This window comes from Cupressus sempervirens, chromosome 7 (assembly GCF_028749045.1).
Source record: "Cupressus sempervirens isolate cs-2001-9-10 chromosome 7, ASM2874904v1, whole genome shotgun sequence".
In the NCBI taxonomy this organism is placed as follows: domain Eukaryota; kingdom Viridiplantae; phylum Streptophyta; class Pinopsida; order Cupressales; family Cupressaceae; genus Cupressus; species Cupressus sempervirens.
Window position 1 is genome coordinate 468,120,667 of NC_143124.1, and position 20,654 is coordinate 468,141,320.

A 20,654-nucleotide genomic window follows, 5' to 3' on the forward strand; every position below is an offset into this window, starting at 1 on the left:
GATCAGGAAACAAAATACCCTAGAATGTACTATAACCATTCCAATTCCATAGTCCCAATTGATAAGGTAAGGTCTACAAGATCCAATCTCCAAATAGACCAAACCAAAAAATGAGCCAAAAATAGATGGCATGCAAAACAAGATGATGCCAAAAACACATTCAAACATCAAATAAAATGATGAAATTAAAACTCATTGGTTTGAATCCACCCAACATCACACTTTTCAAATAAAATCATGGATTTGGACACTTCACGAAATTCCAATCGCATAACAATAGGAAAACCCCCAAACCCATATGCTAAAAACTTAAAATACTCACACATGCCTAACCATGTAAGGGAATTGCATGAAAATAAAAGGGAACACTAGTTATCTACTCCCTAACATTTAGCAACAAAAAATAGATGTTAAATGAATATAAAACATAGAACGAGAGGATCCTACCTTGCAATCAAAAGGGCTAAAATGAGAAATAAGTAAAAGACCTACCAAATGCACTGAAATGGTCAACATAGCAACTCCCTGCTATGAATCCAACACAACCAACCTTGCAATGCTCTGTCAAGCCAATGTCACCCAATGAGGCAAAGAAGAAAATGGCCTGAAGAGGTTTTAGCAAAAAATTTCCAAGCATGAAATAACAAAGTAAAAGTGAACAATAAAATTAATTTTTACCAATACAAGCACTTTTCCAAGGTGACTTATAAATTAAGTTATTAAGATAACTTAATAACCAATTGACCTCTTAACCCAAATAAATCAAGGAATTCTAATTGTTTAGAATTCAACTACAACAAAGTAGCCGACAATAAAATAAAGATTAAATCAAATAATAAAATTCCCCTTAAATTATTAAATTACAATAATTAAATAATCAATGACCACTGCGGATTCATAAATGCACAAATACACTCACACATCTAATGACAAATGCATAATGAATCCAGATTTACCAATTAATTAGATGGGCAACATTGGCTCAATATGAACAATCAAATCACTAACTCCATATGCCACTAATAAGGATGTAAGTCATGCACAATAAACAACCAGATCAAGGGTAGATGCATGATTAAAAACATAGTTGAAGCAACAGTACATGAAATTGCATAAATAATCATTTAATTAATTTAATTAAAATAATTTGTTCAAATCATTTATTTGTAACATAATAAAAATTTGTTCTAAGAATGATAAGGATATTTGTAGTACAAATACATCAACCATAATGCAATAAATTCTGTCATATACCCATAAACATATAAGTCAGCATGGTCAAACACATGAGTAAACACTATTGCAGTAACCTAGTCTAGTGCAACAGGACAATAATATATAGTGCAATCACTGCACACATCTCAAGGTAATCATGAAACAACATTGTAACACTTATCTATCCAGGAAACCAATGGCACAACCTCAGTGAAACCATCTAATACATCATAATCTCGTAAATTTGGCAAAAGCATAAACAACAAGCTAAAACAACAATATAATCAAATCATCTCAAGGGTGTAGACCACTCATAGGTCCCAATCATGATCACTTGCAAAGCAAGATCATCAAGGTAGCATCCATCGAGATGACTTACATAAATCAAATGGGAGAGATATCACAACATGTTCTTGAAGAAATTTTATCTTCAATGCTTTAACTAGTTCAACAAAAGAACTAAAAATATATAGCAATGCCTATGTTATCAATAAAAATTGATTAAAAGGGCGGGGGCCCTAGCTCGGTTGGCTAAATCTTCCCTGTTGCAGGCGGTTGGTCATGGGTTCTAGTCTCCCCTGTCCTCGTGGTACCGGTGGGCATGTCATGCCAGCGCTACCGGTCACGTTAAAAAGTTTACCAAGCGCACCACAGTTTATAGGGGGGCCGTGTTGCACCAATTCCTGCAGTCTAAAAAAAAAAAAAAAAAAAAAAAAAATTGATTAAAAAGTTGACCAAATCAAATAAAAATTGATGCACCTACTAATTTAGCTACTACAAAAAAAAGAAAAAAAGATGAGTATTAAAATACCATTTAAGAATATAAGGAAGAATATAAACATACAATAACCCATTCATATTTACTTTTTGTGTGAGATTCTCTTATCACAAATTTTAGAGAATATCTTCATACGAATCGCACAACAAAAGGTGAAGACAATCATTTGGAAGTTTGATATATGCCACCAAGTTGTAAAACAAAATCTTTTTGAAAACTTAATGATTCGATTGAAAAGTATGAAAATATCTTCAAGTTTATCAATATCATTTGGAGTTATGATGACTAGTTGCATCAACAACAATAATAATCAATTATTAAATAAACATTACACAACACTGATAGCCAATGTAGCTATCTAAAATATGACTACAAATCTAAAGTATATAAATAAACTAATAAGCTTTGATAAGCTTTTCCTACGAAGAAATTTTCCATAGCATGCAAGTAAAAATTTAATGATGTGGGATTACCTATAAAAGCCATACACATTGAACATTACTTAGTATTTTTCATTGAAAAGTGTTATTCTTATGAGTGATACCTCTTGGAATTTATGGAAGCAATTAAATTATTGTTGTTTGGTTTTTATCCATGATTCATGATCCTTTGCATTTTGGGGATAGGATTTTGTTGTGAAAACCATGCTGTCAATGCCAATTAGCTTATTATAAATGCTTATGATTTCTTATTTTTGTTGATCTATTTATTAGAATATTTTTAAAGAGAAGTTATAATGCATTGTGGAGAATAAAAATTATTATATAGTTAGGATATAGCTGGAATAAAATAGATTTTATAAATTTTATTGGTCTAATACAAATTTGATATATCTTTTATGGTCACTTTATTGGTGGAAAGAAGTTTCTTCACATAAATCTAAAGTCATGTATTGTTACAGTTAATTCTTTTGCATATTCTATTTGACTTTTTTGGTACATAGAATAATTAATTGTATACTTGAACACTATTGATTTGTTATTTAGATTTGTTTACCTGTTCAACTCCCTTTGATTAGAATGTTTATGTGAATGGTTTTCATTAATCTTTACGAATTCCCCAAAATTTAAATCTTGTAAAGTAAATCTCTGTGTTTCACAAATCACACTATTTTCTAAATTTTTATAAAAATCAATTCATAAAATTTTATTCATGGTATTTAAACACAATGTTTGTCTAACACACATTGCTTTATTAATGCTTATATTTAATGGAGCCTCTATGAATAGGAAAGAGAACAAATGCCCTTCCTAACAGAGAGGAACTTTCAATTCTCCATTCCATAGTCCATGTTAGAATGTGGAGAGAAAAAGTCATTGTACCAATTCCCCTTTCGCATTGGGTTTCTTCCCATGTCTTTACAAATATTGTCACTTTCTAAAATTTGAAAAACACAAGTTTTCCAAAAACATGGTGTGAGTCTCTTAAGATGTTTTCGAAGATCTTTTGTAGTTTCCTCCATTTCCTTTATACTTGGCAAATTTATTTTGTTGGATAGAAAATGAGCCAACCACTGGGCACGTATTTCTGAAGTGTGCATATTTGATAAGCCCTCAGAGTACCCAAGAATTGCCATTTGAGGAATGTGTGGGTGAATTAGCCCCCTACAGTTAAACAGCATTATGAAAAATTCTTCAATAAATGGTTTTCAAAAACAACCAGTTTGTTTTTTTTTAAAAACGGGAATAATATTTATTTAATAAGAAATCATACTTTAATCTGATAGAAATCTCATATATCTAATAGAATTCTTAAATTAAAATTATTTCATTCTACAATTATTATCATATTAAAATAAACTTTTGTTTTCAATACCTGTACAAAGAAAGTGCAGCGCCTGATTTGTCAAAATCATCTCCAAATTCTTTTGAAAGAAGAGTCTTTAATTTCTGGTCTCCATCATAACCAGTAGCCAGAACCACAACATCAGCTTCTACATTTGTTCCATCAGCTAATACAATGCCCGTTTCAGAAAAACTCCAACTAGACGATTTTCGAAATCGTATAAGGCCTTCCTCTACTTTTGAAAAAAAATTGTTAGGAAATAAACTTATGCTGCAAGAGCTAATTGTCTGCAAAAAGTTCATGTCTGGAACAAGCCCATACTTTTTCAATGGAAATTTCCAGAGCAAGGATAGCTCTACAAATTTCGACACTGCCCACCTCTGTTGGAAACATCAAGAATGTTAATTGATTTGAAGGATAAATTTGAATCTTCAAATATATGCTGAAAAAATGTTTAACAGAAAAGTGGAATTACCAATGGAGCCAATATGTATGATAGTGAGTTCAGCAGAAAACCCTGAGCCGGTTTGGGGAGTAAAAGTTGTGAGAAGCGTGTGCCATACAAATATGCTATGTGCACTCCCCCGACCAAATAATCCTCAGGGATAAACCAGTAAGCTTTCCTAAACACCACTGTACATGGAGGGCAATTTTCTCCTGCAAACATCAAACAATTATCATGTACACCAAAAAAACATTTATAGTTTTCTAATTTGGTTAATTTACCCTCTACAGTTGACTCCAAAAAGCATTTATAATATCTAGTTCACATATATTAAACCTTTATTTGCCTCTGCACATTCTACAGCAAGATCTATTGCTGATTTCTGAGATCCAATAATCACAATTCTCTTTCCTTTGACAGTTTCATTAGCTTCTTTTTCATTTAAAGCAGAGTAGTCCATCGTATGCAAGACTTTTCCGTGGAATACTTCTGATCCTTTGTTTGGAGGAAACAATGGGATTTTTGGTAGACCCCCATATTTGCCAATGCATAAGATCAAGAAGTCAAAATGATGCCACTGAAAAAAAATCTCAAAGAAAAACCTCGTCAGTAGACATGTAAAAACAAAGGATAAATACGTTAATTCTGCTCTAGATAAACCCTACTAGAAAAAGAGCTCTATGATGGGAACTAGATGGCAAAATGAAAAAAGAAATATATTATAGTTACAAAAGGCTACCTGGATGAAATCTGTATTGCTTTTTACCACACCAACTTCCCAGACCTCAGCATCGTCATAAGGGCCTCCATTGTTACCCCACAATCCAGCAGATGCACCACTTCGTTTCCCACTGTATCGAATCTCCACCACATTGGAGTTGAACTGAATGTAATCTAGCAGCCTAAAATGGTTTGCATAACTGTTGAAGTAATCCATAACTTGGGAGTGATTGGGTAAGATGGCGGTCACATGGTCAGGCCATAGAAAATCAGTGAATTGGAAAGCTTGGCGAGGGGTCTGCAATTTTGTTGATGCAAATGTTTCTCTCCACACTCCCCCTATTGCTTCTTTGGCTTCAAATACAATAGGTTTCAAGCCTATACTCACTAAGTATTTAGTTGCTAGAATCCCACTCAATCCTGCTCCCACAATACCCACCTTCTTTTGCCTATACCCATTACAACTCTCTACTTCCTGAGAAGAAACCCCTTTGCGACTAGCCATGACCATAAGCTGCTAGATAAGATAAAATATCTGAGAAACTTGTTATATAGTCTTAATACAAGAATAATAATTATGAATAAATAAATAAATCAACATTGTACAGGGTAGATTGTACACCCACTTTGATAAAGTTTGCACTAAGATTTTTTAATGAATAAGTGTCAATACAATCATTTATAAAATAATTTATAATCATAAAATGTGGTGAAAAGACATTACAGGATCTCTAAAAGTGATATGACGAAAGGAAGAATCCGCATCACCCGATTTCCTCTATAGGACTTTAAGACTAATAAATAACACCAGATTTCGTTCCGACCATCATCACATGCATTTTGATTTTAATTTTCTTTTCATTTCATAAATAGTTATCCAATTTACTTCATTCAGGTGGGGCGTATTCATCCACATATATTTTACTTTATTCAGTGAACAATGGAAACGTGGAAAGACGGTGATAACTACATATATAACGTGGAAAGACAGTGATAATTATATATAGTATTCACCACTCACCATTAGTTTTGTTTAAGCTCTTCGCCTCAATTCTGAATGCTGCTAAAATATTTAAAATACAATATTATCATCTCGCTTGAAAACGTGGGGAAAAGGTTTAAATACATGATTTCAATTATGATACGAGAAGTTGTTCAACGGATTTGTAATTATTTGTGACTATTAGTGGACCCCGTTTGCGTGATATCTTCAAAGCCAGTTGTTTATCTGATTCCCTAATCTACTGTTCTGAGATGTCTTGAACTTTTCAATTGATGTTGGGGGGCACTTCGGCTTTCCGAATTAGCAGCCTGCTGCTCTATACTGTAATGCTATTTTTATTGTATTTAAAACTTCTTTAAAATTACTTTTTAGTAAGATATAAAAAAATAGGCTCCTTAATTCTTTTATTTTTTAAAAATTAAATTATTTGCCTGAAATATATTTTGATTTATCTTAAAATTAGTAAAAGTGTTTATCAGTCATATTATCAGTTGTATAGGTAGATGTGATGTTCTTTACTTTTCTCATTAAATAAACTTTCTTTCTCTCTCTCACATACTTACATCTATTAAAATAGAGATTTGATTAATAGCATTTCTTTATCCATTATTGCATACTCATAAATTAAAGGTAATTAATATAATAATATATAATCTTTAATATATTTTTTATCATTTCTTCAATAATGTGAATGTTAAGATTTTTATTTTTGTGAGTTAAGAGGTGGTACTAGCAATGTATATTGTAACATACATTGTATTTAAATGATTTAAAAGTTTATTTCCATTGCCTAGCTTTCGCCTAGTTATAATAGCATTTATAATGGAGATTAAAATAAATAAGAACTTGAAACTACATATTGTGAACATTTAAAACTCTAATTTCTATTGGGATGATTTCACCTTCTATATTACATAAGATTATAAAATTATATGGAACACACAATTGATTGGTAATAATAATTAGTTGGCATAATTATACAAGTGGAAAAATGATCCACCTTATTTTTATCACACCAAAAAACGGTCGTGGTGTGGATGTCCATTGCCATGAAGTGCACCGTTGTCACTAAACGTATGCTCTACTCAATAGTGATTTTTTCCCTAGTGATCCCATGGTACTCAAGCACAAAGGGAAGAGTGGGTGTTCCCCTTTGTTAGATACATAAAATTTTGGAAACACACAAAACTACTAATTATTGTGCTCTGCTTGAATGCCCACATGACCTTGCATAATAGGCTTAGATAATGGGCATCTAAGCTTTAAATGGTGAGAGAGATTTGGTTGTCAAACTTGCAAGATGATATTTTTGATCACTTACAATGAAATTGCTGCTGAAATAACTTAAGGAAATTGAGGCACAAAAACACTTGTGGCTTATCTTGGTCCTCATGGTTTTAATGGATTGTATCCCAAACCCATAAAGGTACATCTAAAGAATATGGATGTATAACTAAAAGTCCATTTGTTAGTTTATAGGTGGAGTTTTTATTTTATAAAATGTTAAATATTCAATTTGATTTTTTTAAAACATATATTTGTAAAAAAAGGTATAGAGAAATTTGGATGCACTTTGGGTCCTTTTGTGCAACATTTTAAGTTAGACTCCTAAACATCTTTTATTTTGTAAGTTTAGAATAACTACACCATGACTCCCCAATTATAAATTAGTTAGCTAATGCCCTCCATTTTGTGTTAGACTTATATTTATAGAAATGAACATTAATTATTATTTCTAATAATTTTCTCATTAATTGAACGAAAAAACTATATGCTCATTACAATCATTTTCTTTCTTTCTTATTTATTTGGCACTAAATGTGTGCCATAATTGATGCCTTTAGTTAGTTTAGGTTCATGGATGAACAAGAATCATGAAACTATATGCTTCTTACTCCATGTTTTCAATTAAATCTATTTCAAATCATTTAGTTCATATTTTTGTTACCTTAATTCTGGTTTGGGGCAAAAATTTTAATTTTTGAGAATACACACAATATTGTTTTTAGAAATGCAATTATATGATAGTTTTAAATAGAATATTCTTAAAAAGATCATTTATTCAATAGTTGTAATTAATTATAGATGTAATTTTGCCACATATTTTAGGAGGGAAAGTTGAAATTTGTCTATGCAAGTTGTGGTAACTCTAAAAGAAACCTGTGTTTTGTGGCTCAAGTCATGAAATAAGTACTCTTCCCATTAGAAGTGGTTTTCATAGTGTGAAGTACTAAATAGGTATTCGCCAACTTCAATGGTGTGCCTTCCCCCTGATTGAAAGGGAAACTTATGTTTCTTATACAAAATGTACACCTCACACTTTCTATTGGAATCTACTATATTTGGAAAACCATTTACTATTTTTTTCTCGAATGGTAAATTCAAATCAACATACACAAGTTTTCAACATCTTAGATTCCATAGCTTGGAGGCATCTTGAATGATGCCCTTGAAGGTTAATTATTATTGAACTATTCTATGTACTTTATTGAAAGGTGCAACTACAAATTGGGAAGAGAAGCAAATACGTATCCTCTCAAAGAAAAAATATGGTTCTTTATCATTTGAACTTCTACATGTTCAAGTTTCTTGCTCCCATCATTGTCATAAATAGCACATTTTCCATTTTGCATAAATGCATTGTTTACATATTTTGGATGAACTATCCAACATTTATCAAAATGTGCTTAATACTAGGGAATTTTTTTTAAAAAATGAATCTCTTTTCTTGGTAAGTACACCAACTAGTTAGTTAGAAAAGTGGTTGCAAGATCAAAAAACACAAAATTTGAAATACACATGCATGATATTTAAATTTTGAAATGTGTATGATCGAGGAATATGTGTTGTTGGTACAAGAAACCATATTTATATCAATTCTCTTAATGGAGTACGAGAAATCCGAAAAGCTTGTTGTTGGTTTTATTTGTATCATATAGTATGGGACAAGTATCAACCATCATCTAAAACCATTACTTGAAACCATTTACTAGTAGTCTCAAAACAATTTATTAACGATTATTTTTAGGCATGAGACTATTCCCAATTACAATTAACTTCAAAGGGGAAGCCTAACAACTAAATATCTTTTAATTCAATTTAGATGCACATCGCTGAAACATGTGACAAGGAATATGCTACTGCGTCTAGAGGGAGAACTTTTCCAAATCTATTTATTAATATCTTCTATTTATGGTTCATAGCTTGAAATGCTTGTTGAAGGTTTCATAAATATATTAACAATTTAAATGGGCTTAACCTTGGATTAATCTTCAAAAGCTTCTATGATTAAGTGCATTAAACTAGAGCGATACTACATGGTTGAGCTTTTGGGAAGGTCTGATACTTCAACCTTGCGAACATCGCCTGGATGTATTGGATAAATGTTCCATTCATTTTCATGAGAAAGATTATTTCAAACCACTAACAAGTGTCAATAGGTTTTACTTGAGAGCTACATAATTATATTTGTGCAATGAATGTTAAGTGTTATGTTCATTCTCCATAGATGAATTATTATGTTAAATTATATGAATATAGTTTCTTGTACCAAAAATACATTGTAATAATATATGAATAAGGTAGGGCCCTTTGCACCCACTAGGAGGAAGACAAAGGCTAAATGCTAGATAGAGAATATCCCTCTAGCAATGAAGTATAAGACGGCTATGGTGCTTAAAGAATCCAAGATTGAGAATCCATGCTGAAGTATTTTATAGACATAGATATTGGTGAGTGGGATGAGCTATGAGAGATGTAGGAGAACATAAGGTCCTAGGAAGAAAGAATAGAAAAGTTCACTACACATCTCTTCGTCTCTAGACTAGTCCAAGAAAGCTACTTTCGAAACTCCTTACAAAGTTCAGAGGTGATGATATTTTTTTGCAAAGTGTTACAAGTAAATTTCATCGATGGTGACATTGACAATGGGTGAACCTTTGGCCTGCTTTGATGAAGATTCAGTAAGAAATGCATTCTAAATCCTGAATAGGGAGAAGCATGCCCAAGTAGTGAGTGTAGTAGAGGCCAAGAAGTAGTTTGAATAGTATAAGGGTAAGGCCTCAGCTTGGCTAAATAAAAATTGGTTGAAAATATTTGATGGGACATGATGAAGGATGTCTCTCACCATTCCTTGGTTTAATTTGATCGAACCAATCTAGGTCAACATCTACTCCCTATGCAAAGTCTTTGGGGAGCATAATGCCAAACAATTTTTATTGTGGATGTGCTATTTTATATACTCTATCACCATAAGAAAGGTGTAGTTAAATTTAACCATAATATCGAACTATACCCACCAACAATTCAACAAATTACAAAAGTGCAAACACCTCTATACCTATTCAAAAGAAATCAAAAGATTTTCAACAAGGGATGCCATGCCTTTTAGGTGGTTCTTCTACTTCTATTTATGAATCTCAAATTCCAAAAATGTTTGTTGCTACAAATAGAAAGAGTTTAGATGTAGCAATTAGAAGAATTTTCTCTAATTCCACAATGTCATTCACTATAGTTATGATTCTTTATAGAAAAAGGTTATAAGTATGGTCAATAATGTGCATAAAGGATATGTGCCTCCAAGTTATGAAATATTCTATACTATTCATCTAGATGATGAGAATAAATGCATTGAGTAAAGGCTACAAGAATTTTGAGGTAGTTGGTCATATACATATGTTTCCATAGTTTTAGATGGATGGACTATCATTACATGTAGAGAATTTATTAGTATCCTTATTTCTTCACCAAATGGAATAATGTTTATCAAATCACATGATACTTCAGGTCATGTGAAAGATGTAACATATTTAGTCGATCATTTCTAAGAAACAATTGAATAGACCTAGGGAGAAATAGTGTTGTACAAGTTATAATTGATAATGCTTCAAACAATGTTTTGGGAACAAGGTGGATTGAAGCTGATTTTCCAAACATTATTCAGACACCTTATGCTACTCATGCATCAACTTGTTTCTTAATGATTTGTGATGTAGTTGTAGGTATAAAAAATATGCAACATTTTATTATAAATCACTCTATATCACATGATATACATAAGATAAGATAAATATATTAATGCCCGATGAGAGACCACAACATGGGTCTATAGGATTGGAAGTTTACAACCAATACAATAGCACTAGATGGAACACCAAATGGTGTCAATAAAAGAACACCAAATGGTATTTGTGAAAGAACAAGAACAAAGTCAAGGAACAAGAAAAGAAGAGAGAGAGAGAGAGAGAGAGAGAGAGAGAGAGAGAGAGAGAGAGAGAGAGAGAGAGAGAGAGAGAGAGAGAGAGAGAGAGAGAGAGCAAGGATATGCGTGTGGTGAAGTTGTATAGACTATGCACATCAAATAGCCTTAGAGGCCAACCTTGAGTCCCAATCTGTAGGATAATTATCTCGAATCACTGCCTTGAGGTTTCTGATCACTGCCCACTTACCCTCCTATCACGTACCCATAACAAGAACTTGAGCCTACTTAAGTTTTGTCACTTGTGATCTAGTAAGATCCTCATCAAGATAAGTCTTGGTAGAGAGATGAAAAAGCTTCTTTGCAACTATTTCTAAGGTGTGTCAAAACACAATTTTCTTCAAATTGTATTATGTTGGCTGAATTGTTAAGATAAAACAAGCATTAAGGTAAATGGACATGTCTACTAAATGGGAGATACTTGGATAGATCGATAAGTATCAATAACCAAGCATGTGAAGAAATCTCTAATCTCATAATTGGTAGCGGTTCAATTTTTATTTTAGCAATGTTCAAGCAAGTGATCTTCCAAGAATTTATCGATGTATTCTTCAAATCCTTAATCTTTTTGAAAAATGATAGAGAATGCATGGGAAATGTGTTTGAGAAGCTAGATCAGATCAAGGAGAAGATAAATAATATGTTTATTATTGGGGAACCATCATTTGATCAAGAGACACATGGTATTGTTTTTTAATATAATTTGAAAAAATGGAATATACTTCATAGTCATCTACATTTTGTTAAATTTTTTTACTCAATTCAAAAAAATTTCACAAAAGAACATTGTTAGATGATGAAATTTACATGGGATGGAAAACCTACATTAATAGAGTTTATCTAACTAGAAAGGATTGTAGTACAATCAAGAACGAAATATCCAGATATATTAATGGGCTAGATGATTTTTCCTATAAAGATGTTCCATTTGGTGGATTGAGAATGAAATCCAAATCATTTTGGGGGAATTATAGAAGAAAAACACCATTACTACAAAATATTGCAATTTGTGAGTTGACTCAAGTAAATGTTCACATCATCAATATTATAATTGATGAAATTTATTTAATTATTAACGCATTTTAAAACACTAATATTATTCACTTTTATTTTGCAAAAATAGGTTTTTAGTGCTTCTGCATTTGAAAGAAATTGCAGCAAGTATTCCTTTATACATTTTGTAAAGTGCAACAGGCTTGGTAGCAGAAGAAGAAGAAGAAAAAGATCTTGTGTACGTTCATCACAATCTTCAAATGTTTTCTTGAACTTGTACTGATTACAAATTAGGCCCTCATAGGATGTGGGAATATGGTGGCTCAATGGATGATGTAAAAGATAAATCACCAATAGAAGTACTTGAAGATCATGTATAGAAAAAATAATGTGTACTTAGAATGGACAGAGGTGACATAGGAAAAAATATTGCTTGTACTTTTGGGTGAGACCAGAGGTCTTCTTCACTTCACTATTTACTATTGGTACACCTAATGAGCTAGGTGGGTATGTGTAGGATCATGGTCAACCAAACTATGGCCATAAGTTGCAGTGAAAAACAAATAAATTAGGGTTATGTCAACTTGACACATAATTTTAGAGTGGTTTTGGACTTTATATCAAAAACTTGTAAGAAAATAATGTGTAGGAAATTGAATCTAGTTTCTAAACTACTAGGCCTTATCTGGACAAAAATTATTTGATTGGTCAAAAGTTTGGATTTTAGTGTAGTACTACAAAAATTTTAGGGCAAAAATAAAAAGTAGGTGTATGTCTTACCACCTTAATCAAAATCAAATGATAATATTTTTAAATATAATTATAGATATAAAAACTAGACTCATGTTCGGATGTGACACATATTTTTTAGAATTTAATTCCAAATAAATAATTAATTATAAATTTTCTACTATACTATTTTCAAAATTAAAAAACTCTCGTGGCTGACCACCTTAACTAGTTCAAAAAAAAAAATCAAAATTAAATTTATTTTTTCTTATACTAGTCGAAGCATAAAATGTGACAAATCTTTTGGATTTGACAAATCTTATACGATTTGAAAGTTATAGCTATTTTTTAATCAGTATGTCAATCAACACTTTGTAGCTAACTCCATTAGAAAATACTCATAATTTGACAGACATTATATTGATGGAAAGATGAGAACATTCTCAAGAAACCCTTTTTGTTTCATCAAATTTGGATAAGAAAATAGTTGTTAGCTATATTGTTGAAGTCAGAAACACACGACAACACATCAAAAACATGTTTTTGGGACGTTTTTGGCATTGACCATGGAGGGTTGGCATCCAAAGCAAAACCAAACCTAATCGGGTACCCATTCGCAAATTGGGTATCCATTTCCAAATCGGATACCCGTTCTCAAGTAAGGTACCTTTTTAAAAAAAAAAAAAAATTATTAATTCTTTTAATTCTTTTACAATAGTATGACCCCTTTTTAAGATACTTAATATGTATTTTAAAGGCTTTAGGACCCTTAACCATACATATAATTGTTCCAAAGGATCAAACGGGTCATAGGATACCTTTTGACACTCTTTAACCCAGTCAATAACAACATGTGTGCATATAGTTCCTAGAACCCCTCACCACATAAATGATGTGATCTAATGACTCAAAATAACCTTAGAATATCCTATGACCCTTTTTGACCCATTTGATGACATTAAGTGTGCTTAGGGGTCATAGGATACTCTATTACCCTTTCGACTCATTTGTACACATAATATATATTCCTAGGTCCCCTAGGAATGTATTTTCTTATTTAATGAGTTAAAAGGGGCATATGAAACTTTGTAATCCCATTCAACCCATTCAAACACATAATGTATGTCCCTAGGGGTCCTAGGACCCCTTTTGACCCATATAAATGATTATAATATGTCCTTAGGGGTCATAGGTCCCCTAGAGACATATGTCATCATGAGATGTGTCAAAGAGGGTCATAGGGTATCCTATGACCCCTTTTGACCCATATAAATGATTATAATATGTTCCTAGGGTGCTAGGACCCCTAGAGACATATGTTGTCATGAAATATGTTGAAAGGGGTCATAGGTCATAGGTTATTCTATGACCCCTTTTGACCCATATAAATAATTATAATATTTCCTTAGTGGTCAAGGAACCCCTAGAGACATATGTTGCAATGGAATGTGTCAAAAGGGGTTGTAGGTTTTCCTGTGACCCCTTTCAACACATATAAATGATTATAATATGTTCCTAGGAGTCCTAGGATCCCTACGGACATATGTTGTAATGAAACATGTTGAAAGCAGTCATAAGATTATCCTAAGACTCCTTTTGACCCATATAAATGATTATATTGGGACCTCTAGATACATATGTTGTCATTAAATGTGCCAAAAGGGATCATATGTTATCCTATGACCCAATTTTGATCCATATAAATGACTATAATATGTCCCTAAGTGTCTTGGGACCCCCAAAGACATATGTTGTAATGAAATGTGTCGTAATGGGTCGTAGGTTATCCTATAACACCTTTTGACCCATATAAATGATTCTAATATGTCCCTAGGGGTCCAGGCACCCCTAAAGACATATGCTATCATGAGATGTGTTGAAAGGGGTCATATGTTATCCTATGACCCCTTTCGACCCGTATAAATGATTATAATATGTTCTTAGGGTCTTGGGACCCCTAGAGACATATGCTGTCATGAAATGTGTCGAAATGGGTCATAGGTTACCCTATGACCCCTTTTGACCGATATAAACAATCTAATATGTGTCTAGCGGTCCTGAGACCCCTAAAAACACATGTTGTAATCAAATGTGTCAAAAGGAGTCATAGGTTATCCTATGATTATAATATGGACTGGGACCCTTATAGACATATGTTGTAATGAAATGTGTGAAAAGGGGTCATAGGTTATCCGATGACCGCTTCTGATACATATAAATGATTATAAGATGTCCCTAGGGGTCCTGGGGCCCCTAGAGACATATTTTGTAATGAAATGTATAACCTATAACCCCTTTTGACGCATATAAATCATTATAATATGTTCTTAGTGATGTAGGAGCATCCAGTAGTGTAAGGGTAATCCTGTGTCACCCAAAAATATATGCTTAGAAATAGTTTCTATTTCATGTCTTTGCATTTTTGGATACACATTTGGGTCAAATAAAGGTTTCAACTCTCACAATTCCACTATTAGTGTTCTGGGTTAGAGTTTTTAAGCACCTTGGAATTTGTGAAAATGCCTTAAAAAGGGGATTAGGTAATTGAGCCCTAACTATGGTGATTTAGAAGGTGTAAATTGGAGCGATGGTTATAATTGTAATTTACAACACTCTAGAAAAAGAATTAGGTCAAAAGGCTCCACGGTTAGAAAGTTATTACAGTTTTTCAATTTCTGGAGACCTCCTAAGAACGCTTCAAAATCAGATTTGAGGCACTAAATGACCTTGTATAGGCCCAAAAAATGGAGGATGAGCAAAGCTTGTCTATAGGGCTATAGAGCACTCTGAGAGCTTTCTGAAAATGTAAACAGTTTGTCAATCGGAGCTAGGGTTCAAAAGTTATGCCTTCCAGAAGTTTGGCTACCATTTCAAGATTCTTCTAATTTTGCACCAACTTCTAACATGACTTCTAGAGCCTTCTATTTTGGTGGTGGATGCCAACTGGCACATTCTAGAATGTATTCCTAAATTTAAGAACATTTTTGTCATTGTAAAAGGCAGTTCAGAGTGGAGTTTGAGGGAAGGTACTGGAAGAAGAAGTTATCTCTAGATTTATACTATTGTAAGCCCATAGGGCATGTTTTGGAGTCTGTTCCCTTTGTACTGAGGGTACTAGCATATTTTCATAGTTAATAATATTTTCTCTTTTCTTGTTGTGTTCATTTTGGTCTTGGTTTGAGTCCCTATCAAGTAGTATTAGAGTAGGTTTTCTTTAGTGTGTAGACAAAGCACCGACTGTGAGGCAGTTTGCACCAGGACTATGTGGTTGTGGGTTTGAGTTAAGAAGATGCCTCCACAAAGAGAGCAAGGTGGAAGGGCTAGAGTTGTTAATCTTGAGGAGGTTAGGGCCCTCCAAAGGCAGGTTCAAGCATTGCAGGAGGAGCTCCATAGGGGAACGAATGTTACTGCAGGCAATGAAAGTGAGGAAGATAATGAAGAAGAAGAAATTGGAAAGGAAGGGGAAGGTGAAGGGGAAGCCCTAAATCAGGAAGAGGAAAGGATTTTTAGGGCCATTACTAAGTTTGGAAAAAGACCTACAATTGATGTGGGTGTATTTTTAGGAAATCTGAAACACAATGAGCTGATCGACTAGATCAATGAACTAGAGGAGTACTTTGAGTATGAGGATATCAGGGACCTAGATAGGGTTAAGTTTGCAAAGGCCAAATTGAAAGGCCATGCCAAAATCTAGTGGCAAGAGGTTCAATTGGAAAGAAATAGAAGAGGAATGGAGAAGATCACAAGGTAAGATCACATGGTGGACAAACTAAAGAAGCAGTTCATTCCTATTGACTACGAGCTTGATTTGTTCAAGAAGATGCAAGGGTTAAAGCAAGCAGGAATATATAGATGAGTTTTATCGACTTCTTATTAAGGAAGGGCATGCAGAAGGAAATAAAGAGAAGGTTTCCCATTTCCTCAGTGCGTTACAACCTAGCATTCAGGAGGAGTTAAGTCTAGTAAGAATGACTAGCTTTGAAGAGGCATATCAGTTCACCCTATGAGTTGAAGAGAAGCTAAACAAAAGTTTTGAATGAAGGCAAAGAGGGCACGGTCAAGGAGGAAGGGGCAGTGGTAGGTCATCTGGAGGCCGAAATGAAACCCAAAAGAAAAATGAAGATGTGGATACTAGCAGAAACCAGAGGAATGAGGGTTTCAACTACTCCTGTGATCAAAACTTTGGAGATCAAAGAGGAAGAGGTAGAGGGCATGGACAAGGATCAGGAAGAGGAGGCTTTCGTGGTACTTATTTTCATTGCAATGAAGAAGGTCATCGTGCCTTTGAATGCCATCAATGACAAGGAAGGACAGATAGGTGAGCTAAGGGTCAAGCTAGGGTTGCTCATGTGGATGAGGATGAATAGTCATCACATTCAGAGGATGCAAAAAGAGGAGAGGTTCTAGTGAATGAAAGGGTCTTACTAAGTGGTGAGACTGAACTTGGACAAAGGTGGAGTCTATTTTTTACTAGGTGCAAGTGTGAGGATAAATGTTGTGATGTGATCATTGATGGTGGCAGCACTGACAACTTGGTGTCAGAGGAGATGGTCTCTAAGCTAAAGCTCAAGAGGGACAAACACCCCTAGCCCTATCGGATTGCTTGGTTGAAGGATGACCATAAGCTCCCAGTAAGTGAACAATGTTTGGTGATGTTCAAAATTGGGAGTTACCATGATGAAGTTCTCTGTGATATTATTCCAATGGATGTCTACAATTTATTGTTGGGAAGATTGTGGCAGTTTGATAGGCATGGAGTACATGATGGTCATGCAAACACATACTCTTTGACAAAGGATGGAGTTCACCACAAACTAAAGCCCATGATAAAGGAAGGTGAAAAGGTATGCAGTAGTGCTAGGATATGTCTTGTTGATGGAAGAAAGTTTTTAGATGGCATGAAACATCAACGTATGTGTTATGCTTTGATTCCTAGAAAAGATAAGGAAGGTAGTAGTGAAATTCCACTTGATGTTTTAGATCTATTAAGTGAGTTTGGAGATGTCATCTCTAATAATGTTCCAAAAGGGTTACCACTAGTAAGGCAAATCAATCATTAGATAGATCTAATCCTTGGAGCCAGTTTTCCTAACAAGGCTGCTCATAGGATGACTGCTACTGAATCGAGGAGCTAAATAGACAAGTTCAGGAGCTATTGAGGAAGGGTTTGATTCGAGAGAGCTTGATTCCATGTGTAGTACCTGCAGTACTAGCACCAAAGAAGGATGGAGAGTGGAGAATGTGTACAGACTCTTGAGCTATAAATAGGATAACCATCAAGTATCAGTTTCCTTTGCCAAGGATGGATGATGTTATGGACTGCTTGAGTGGAGCTCAGTACTTCAAAAAGATAGATCTCAAGAGTTTCTATCATTAGATACAAATATGAGAAGGAGATGAATGGAAAACTGCATTCAAGACCAAGGAGGGTCTCTATGAGTGGTTAGTCATGCCCTTTGGATTGACCAACGCCCCAAGCACCTTCATGTGGCTTATGAATGAGGTACTTACGAAATTCTTGGGAAAATTTGTTATTGTCTATATGGATGATATTTTAATTTTCAGCAAGAGTTTGGAAGAAAATTTATTGCATATTCGTAGTGTCCTTGAAAGGCTAAGGGAAGAGAAATTGTTGATTAATTTGAAGAAGTGTAGCTTTGCTAAAAAAGAGTTATTCTACTTGGGGTTTGTTGTATCACTTGAAGGTCTCAAAATGGATCCAGAGAAGGTAAAAGCCATCTTAGAATGGCCCACTCCAAGGTCTGCTACTAAGGTGAGATCATTTCATGGTCTGGTTAGTTTTTACAAAAAGTTCATTAAGAATTTTAGTGGCATATGTGCACCCTGACTGACACAATAAGGGGGGATAGAAAAGAGTTCAAATGGACTACAACAACTACGAGAAGTTTTGAATTGCTGAAGAAGAAGGTGACAAAACAACCTATGTTGGCACTTCCTGATTTCAATAAGGTGTTCCAGGTGGATTGTGATGCTAGCAGCAGTGCTGTTGGGGCTGTATTGAGCCAAGAAGGTAAGCCTATTGCATATTTTAGTGAAAAATTGAATGATGCAAGGAAGAAGCATTCTATTTATGATCAAGAGTTCTATGCAATAGTTCAGGCCTTAAAGAAATGGAGGCATTATTTATTGCCAAAAGAATTTGTCTTGTATACTAATCACCAGGCATTATAGTACCTAAATAGCCAAGGTAAATTGAATCAGAGATATTTGAAGTGGGTAGAGTTTGTGCAGAGCTATACCTTTGTGTTGAAACATAGAAGTGGAAGGTCTAATAGGGTTGCAAATGCATTGGGTAGGAGACAGTTATTGCTTACAGTAATGTAGTTTGAAGTAGTTGGGTTTGATGAACTCAAGAATCTGTACCCTATGGATCCTGATTTTGCTAAAGCGTGGAGGGATTGTAAAGAACCTGTTGCTATAGATAGAACTAGGTGGCTAGACTATTTGATTCAGGATGGTATGTTGTTCAAGGGTAGTCAATTGTGCATTCCAAGGAGTTCCATGAGGGAAAACCTGATAGAAGAGAAACACAATGGAGGGATGGTAGGACATTTTGGTCGAGATAAGACCATTGCCATTCTTAGAGAACATTATTTTTGGCCTTAGTTATCACAAGATGTGAAGAAGTTTGTACAAAGTTGTCAAGTAGCCAAAGGATTTAGTCACAATACTAGACTCTATCAGCCATTGTCTGTTCCATCAAAGCCATGGGAGGACATAAATATGGATTTTGTTCTTGGATTGCCAAGGACAAAAAGGGGTAATGATTTAGTATTTGTGGTGGTTGATAGGTTCTCCAAAATGGCACATTTCATCCCATGCCACAAGACTCACGATGTTGTAGATATTGCAGATTTATTTTTCAGAGAGGTAGTGAGACTACATGGTCTCCCAAGGAGTATAGTTTCTAACAGAGATACTAAATTTGTAGGGTATTTCTGGAGAATTTTGTGGAAGAAGTTGAGAATGGACTTGAAGTTCAATTCTACACATCACCCGCAGATTGACGGACAAACAGAAGTGGTAAATAGAAGTTTGGGCAATTTGCTGAGATGTTTAGTTAGGGATAAGCCCAAGGGATGAGATTTGATTCTACCACAAGTAGAATTTTCTTACAATAACTTTGTAAACATGAGTACTGGTAGATCACCATTTCAAATTGTGTATGGAAGTAGCTCAAGGACTGCACTAGAATTGAGAAAGATGGAGCAAGAGGAGAGGACAAGTGCTGAAGCAGAAGAATTTGTTGAACATATCAAGTGCCTACATGAGGAGGTCCAAGCACACATTACCAAGATGAATGAATAGTATAAAGCTAGGGCTGATCTAAGGAGGAGGCATAAGGAGTTCCAAGAAGGGGATCTGGTCATGGTACACTTAAGAAAGGAAATTTTTCCATCGAGTACTTACAATAAGCTGAAGATGAAGAAATTTGGGCCATGCAAAATTCTAAAGAAACATGACTTGGAAAATATGTATGAGGTAGAATCACCAGATGGGATTCACATTTCTCCTATCTTAACTATTGCAGACTTAAAAAAGTATCATGATGATGGTATAGATGACGGGTTGACATTGGAGCCATGTCCAATTCCTACTTCTAAGAAGGAAGAGATAGAAGAGATTCTGGATAGTCGTGTGGGCAGGAGTACCAGAAATATGAAGTATGAAGAGTACCTAGTTAAGTGGAAAGGATGGCCAATAGAGG

General features: G+C 34.2%; 1 protein-coding gene across 1 annotated transcript; it reads right to left on the bottom strand.

Moving 5' to 3' along the window:
* Positions 1-3,243: 3,243 nt before the first annotated feature.
* Positions 3,244-5,462, bottom strand: LOC149547564 (putative flavin-containing monooxygenase 1). The gene is made up of 5 exons (XM_089794764.1): positions 4,963-5,462; positions 4,560-4,800; positions 4,254-4,435; positions 3,809-4,158; positions 3,244-3,597 (listed from the first exon to the last, which is right to left on the bottom strand). Exons 1-5 carry the CDS (start codon positions 5,452-5,454, stop codon positions 3,261-3,263), a joined length of 1,602 nt encoding a protein of 533 aa, XP_089650890.1. The 5' UTR covers positions 5,455-5,462; the 3' UTR covers positions 3,244-3,260.
* Positions 5,463-20,654: the final 15,192 nt, after the last annotated feature.

Coding starts and splice junctions, on each gene's coding strand:
- LOC149547564 (XM_089794764.1), bottom strand. CDS start 5,454: ATGGTCATGGCTAGTCGCAAAGGGGTTTCTTCTCAGGAAGTAGAGAGT. Junction 4,801..4,962: donor GCAATACAGATTTCATCCAG/GTAGCCTTTTGT, acceptor ATTTTTTTTCAG/TGGCATCATTTTGACTTCTT. Junction 3,598..3,808: donor GCTGCACTTTCTTTGTACAG/GTATTGAAAACA, acceptor GTTTAACTGTAG/GGGGCTAATTCACCCACACA.